The 6,027-nt window shown below is 44.4% G+C and overlaps 1 protein-coding gene across 4 annotated transcripts; it reads right to left on the bottom strand.

Annotated features, from left to right (window-relative positions):
* On the bottom strand, positions 1–5,619 carry LOC115575208 (uncharacterized). 4 transcript variants are annotated; one of them, XM_030407077.1, is made up of 5 exons: positions 5,369–5,619; positions 4,821–4,892; positions 2,886–3,482; positions 2,691–2,810; positions 1–2,371 (listed from the first exon to the last, which is right to left on the bottom strand). In XM_030407077.1, exons 2-5 carry the CDS (start codon positions 4,832–4,834, stop codon positions 1,327–1,329), a joined length of 1,776 nt encoding a protein of 591 aa, XP_030262937.1. In that variant the 5' UTR covers positions 4,835–4,892; positions 5,369–5,619; the 3' UTR covers positions 1–1,326. The 4 variants fall into 4 exon arrangements, with proteins under 4 accessions (XP_030262937.1, XP_030262939.1, XP_030262938.1 ...); XM_030407079.1 differs by lacking the exon at positions 5,369–5,619 and adding an exon at positions 5,193–5,361; XM_030407078.1 differs by lacking the exon at positions 5,369–5,619 and adding an exon at positions 4,991–5,186.
* Between the last annotated feature and the right edge of the window lie 408 nt (positions 5,620–6,027).

Below are 6,027 nucleotides of genomic sequence, written 5' to 3' on the forward strand. Positions count from 1 at the left end.
GTGTTTTTATTGAATGAGTCTTGAAAAAAGCAGCAGTGTCAAAGCTGAAACAACACCTCCACCTAACTGTCACAACATTTATTACAAGCATGCAGACACATCTCTTCTAACATGTGAACCTGGTCATGAGCAAACAGCACAAACAGTAAAGAAGCAGATGTGAGATGGTCATTCTGCTCCTCTACTATTCTTCAGTGCAACAGTCGGACACATTACTGTAATCACGTTGCATTTGTCTGACACGTAGTCGTGACACAGCAGTCGGCTCAAGGTCATGTGATGTGAACATCACGTAGAAATCTTGGTATGTGTCCAAAACATTCAAATTTAACATACCCGTGGTTTGCGAGAGCGCACAAAGCCATCATTGTATTTGGGCGACTGGGCTGCCACCTGTCGGGCACAAATGTCTTGGGTGTGTTTGATTTGTGGCGCTGTGTGTGCTCGCTGGGCGGTGCATTACAGAAGTGATAATTATGGCAGATGAATTCTGCTATTTTAACAACAACACAAGCATTTTCCCAACATTCAGGTCTGACTGCAGGGAGAGAGGGACAGCAAGTCAAGGGCATTTTATATATATATCAACAAAGATATTTCATATTTAATTTCAGTTACAGAGTTGACTTTTTCTCCCCCAGCATTAACAAGTTACTTCGTTTCCAATCGCTGTATTATTACCCTAAATTACATACTCAGATGCGGGTACTTCCCTACTGTCCAGGCAGGCGAAGGGAATCCATAAAAGATACTATGTGTTCTGTTACGTATGAAAATATCAGAAAAAAAAATAATAAACACAGAATGTTGCAATTCACAAAAAAATGATTTACCTTTCCATTTAATTGTGCCAGAAAAAAAGTGCAGGTTGAGTCAAACAAATCAATAATGCAGATCATACGGATTACACAGAATTCATTTAGCATAACTTTGCTTTGCTCTGGACTTCACAGGAGAGTAGTAGCAATACTTAGCATAGCTGCAGTCATTTTTCATTATATTCATTACAAAGTATGGAGGCTGTCTAAATGACACCTTTCATACATTATGATTTGACACAGGCTTGACAAAATGTTTATCAAAACGGTCGAGGAATAAACACACAGGCCAAATGATCAGTAAAAAAGTCACTCCATTATCCGGTTTATGTCATGAGAATTAGAGTTAATTGAGAATTCCTCAAAAGGTGCATTTTAATGATGTGCAATGCATTAGAGTGGGCGTCAAGCAAGAGTTGAATTTGCACACATTCGATCTCATACAGCATCTTATCGTAGTGTCATAGTTGGCAAAAAGAGGCACACTGTCACCTCTGCTCACTGAGCTCTACTGAATCACACAGGACTTCTTTTCTTCTGGCTCTTCATCCGCTTTGTCAGATGGAACTTCTGGTTCTGTCCAACTTTCTTTCTTCTTCTTCTCGTTGTTCTTCTTCACCTCCTCCTCCGGATAATAAGGAGTCTCCATGATGGCTTGGTTTTTCTCCGATGTCAGCAGCCCTTCGCACAGGGAGTCGTGAATCTTCTGCCACGAGTCCATCTCTGAGCGCCACAGTGCAGCCCTGGCTCTGATGAACTGTGAGAGTTCGGTCTCGCTGCCTTTGGCCAGACTGATGCTGTCTTTACAAATGAAGAAGATGTCCATGCCGACGAAAAGAGCGTTGACCGCGATGAGACCGACCCTGGCTGACTTAGAGAGGGCGAGAGGCCCTTTGACGGCCGCCTGGCCGATATCTGGGATATCTGCCGCCACCCTCGGCACGTTGCGCATGGCTTTACCTTCCTGCACTGCCACTCTGCTAGCGCTTGCAATCAGCTCCTCACTTTTTAACATCTTAACGGCAGAAGCAGCATCCACAAGTGAATCAATCCCTTTTCCAATAGCACCAGCTTTGCAAACCAACTTGCCTACTCCCAGAGCCACATCTATCTGGCTCGTTTCTCTTTGAGAGACCTCTTCCAGACAATCCTGGAGGCTCTGCACATCCTCCATGAAGCTCTGGAAGACCTCACTGGCTTTCTTCTGTTGCGTGCGGTTTACTCCGATCTCGGTGGCGGTGGTGACGGCGCTGTTGACTCCGCTTGTTATTCCCAGGCCCACCCCGGTCAGCGTCAGACCCAGAGACACTCCGGCCGTGAAAGGGATTAACGCCAAGCCGACAATGGAAAGCACACCTCCTACCGCCCCCACCGAGCTGCCTGCAACGCTGGAGATCCTCGCCCCCTTATTCATCCTGTCCAGCTGAACGGCGATCCCCTCCATGTCCTGCAGAAACTGCAGCATCCTGGGCTGACAGCCGCTGAACTGGCTGATGAAGCCGGAACACGAGTCTTCCTGGAACAAGAACACCATGCGGAAGTGCTGGTTCATCCTGATAAAGAGAAACAAGGAAATCAAGAGGGATTAAATGAATATGACTCAACTCAAAGGGTTTGCATCTTACTTCAAATTCAGTATGAAAAAAATGGTTTGGATGGGTTTTTCCTTTTTTTAGAGGTTCTAACTCCTGGTGGACAAGACTGCCTTGTATTCTTGACAGCCATGGCCCAGTTTTGTTTTTAAGTCGCAGATCACTGTAACCCAACTCCAATCATTTCTGTCCACTCAGGTGCAGCTGGTACTGTTGTCTATCTGTCCATGTCCAACTCAGCTAACATGATGTTAGGACAAGAAAGTGGGGAAATGCTCACCTGATATCATCAAGCTGATTGATGTGGTAAAGCATCCTCTGTACATCAGATTCAGACAAATCCACATCAAGGTCCACCACAGTGTTCGCAGTCATCTTCGGGCAAAAGTCACTGAAAGAGCTGTAAAAGTTGTATACAGTTATATTTATATCCTAAAATAAATATGTATATTATTCTGAAGCGGCGTGATGTTACCTTTTCTCCATCTTGCCGCAGATAATCTGGGTGGTCTGGATGTATCTGTCCAGCTGATATGACAGCGCTTCCACATTCTGCAGCCGGGGAAGGAAGAAGGCGCTGGCATCCCTTTTAAACTCAAGGAGGAGGGGGCAGCTGAGCCGCGCCGCCGCGATGATGACCTGAACGTGCTCGAGGCCGATCCCCTCTGGCAGATGCAACACCCGGTTGCCCTCCGTGAACACGTGGAGTGAGGTGACCGCCAGCTTCTCCACGGCGTCCAGGAAGCGGTAGAGCGTCTCCAGGCCCTCCTGGGTGTCCTTCAACACGGCAGCCAGCTCCTTCTCCAGCTCTGCGCGCCTGCTGTCTGCGGTCACCTGGGTCACCTTGCTCTTCATATATTCCAGGAAGGCTTTACCTTTGTTCTCTGACTGGGTAAAATGGCTGATGTTTAGGTCGATGCCGTCAGCCCTGTCCTTGATGTCGATCATCATGTGCAACTCTGACTCCCTCCTGAGGAGCCATTTAGAGGTCCTCTCGCAGAAGCCCCTCACCGTGTCGATGTAGGTGAGGGTATCTGCCGTGTAGCAGCACAAGGCCTCCTGTAGTTCCTTTCTGTAAGACAACATCAATTCTTTTTTAGATTTCAGAACAAATCGAAACAACAATTAGTGTGGAGTTGTCTGCAAGACGAAAGCAGAACAGCTCCACTTTATGAAGGTACAACCTGCATGTCAGGCTTTCTCTGATGTTTTCCTGTTCAATTTTGATAGTTATTTAGTATAATATCTGTGCAGAGGAGTGTCAGCGGGGATCTGCTCTGCCTGATGTCAGACGGCTTCCCTTCATGAAGTAAGCTCCGGCTTTAAGACAGACGGCAAGGCCTGAAAGTTCTGCTTCCAAAGAGACACGAAACGACAACAAAGAAACGCAAAAAACAACTACATAGATACACAAAAAGATCCAGGATTTTCTACAAAAGTGAAGCATAATGACGACAAAGACCCAAAACTACCACAAAAAGATACAAACTGGCCAAAAAGGAGACACAAAATGGCTACAAAGAGACTGAAAATGATCTTAAGGATACAAAAAAAATACACGGACTGGCTACAATGATACAAACTTGCTACAAAGACACACAAAATGACCACAAAGAATCACAAAATGACTAGAATGAGACAAAAAACAACCACAAACTGTCTACAAGAGATACAAAATGACCACAAAGGGCACAAAATGGCTACAGAGACACAATATGATGACAAAGAGAAGTAAAACGACACACAGACTGATCACAAAGAGAGAAATAATAAACCCAAAAGGTCCCAAGACGAGCCTGAGGTGTTTTGAGATGGCTATCAGGATGGCTATTCAGTTTTTTTAAATGAATCAATATAATATCAATGTATTCTTCAGTTGCTCCTCTAATCTTAGCTCTCTTACGTTTACAATAATAGCTAAAAAAAAACAAAAAAAAAAACAAGACAAAAGTCATAATGGATTTGAATGTTGCTCCTGTGACGTCGCTGCAAAAAAATTCAGGATTCATCAGGTTTTTGTTTTTCGCTGCGTTGCCACAATTTGACCAGCAGATGTCGCCAGAGCACAAAAGTTGTGACATCACTTTAATGAGTTCAACGTTTCTGAGTTCAAAACTTGCTGCCATCATCTGTCAACAATTTACTCTTTCTTTGAGCGTAACAGTTTGCAGTGTACCATAAAAAAAGTGTTTTTTCTCTTTTTGTTGCATTTGCTTTTAAGATACAACATCGATATCAACATTTATTTATTATTTAGAAACGCAAACTCGCTCTCAAACTGGCTTCTGGCCCGAAAACCTGTCTCTTTATCGGATCACCTTTTACCTTGTTTGACACTTTAATGTCGCCACACACTTTTTATCTCATATTCTGCGCTTTAGTGACCTCGGTGATTGCATCCCAATCTTACCTTGACGCAGACATGTTTCTCCTCTCAGTGTTGCTGTTCTTTTACATCTTTATCCGGACCTCGTCGTCTTACCTGCGTGGTAAAAGAAAAAGAAAAAAAGAGGCTAGAAAACAGATCAAGGATGGAAAATCTGGTGTGTGTGCTTGGTTTCCCAGAGATCACCGACTAACTTGTTGTGTGAGTTTCTTCCTCAACTGTGTTTACTTTCGTTTCTCCACATCGCCAGGCCGGAGCAGCAACACGCCCATTTCTGCTTTTGTCTTACTCAATGCTCGGCAGTTACAGCACAGTGGTATTTATCTAGCCTCCTGAATAAACAGAACTGTGTGTGGTATCGGTAATAAAATGATAAAAGCGTCAGCAGCAGCAAACCTTTATCAGCTTTACACGTATATCGCTCATTTCCTGATGCTGCCTTCAAGTGCTGTCGGAATGGCGCCACTTCTGTGATTATTCCGTAAATTAGCTTGTTTTGCTAATTTACAGAATGGACGAGGAAGTCAACCAGGAAGAGGAATTGGAAACTGTAATTTAAAAGAAAGTCTCACCCTAAGACTTCAGTTCCTCCTCTTTTTCTTTGAACGTTTCCCCTCAAAGTTGTGCTGCACTGATAAACTTCTGCCCGTCCATGTTTTGGTCCAAAAACCCGCGATAACTGGCGTACTCTCGCGATTTGCGCTACAACAAGTCTTCCATTGTGTTGCTGTTTGTTGTTGTTGTTCAGGCTGTAGCCACAGCGCACTTCACTGAAACTCGCACACACTGGAGCTGATACCAACATGCTGACTCGACTCATGAGCTCAGCTGATAACCATGTGGCCGGCCAGCATCCCTGAAAGACAGAATGTGTGGCTGTGGTAAGAAGAAATGAGCCATTGTTTGTGAAAGATGAAACGTTTAATTCATAAAAGTTGGGTTGCATAGGAGGTTAAAAAAAATAATTTAAAAAAAAAGGCATTTTTTGACATTTTTAGGAATATTTTGTTTGCCGCATCCTGGGAGAAAAACTTCCATCCATCTGTATCTACGCTTCTATGTTTACTTTATGAGAGGGTCAAGGTAGAGCCCAGTGACATGGGCGAAGGACAGTGTGTGTGTGTGTGTGTGTGTGTGTGTCAAAACGCTCACTCAGCTGCACTCAGCTCAGTGCAGACACTCAGGGATCAGGGTGGAAACACTGCTGACATGGCAGTGTCCTCGCACACAC

This window comes from Sparus aurata, chromosome 23, assembly GCF_900880675.1.
Source record: "Sparus aurata chromosome 23, fSpaAur1.1, whole genome shotgun sequence".
Lineage (NCBI taxonomy): Eukaryota > Metazoa > Chordata > Actinopteri > Spariformes > Sparidae > Sparus > Sparus aurata.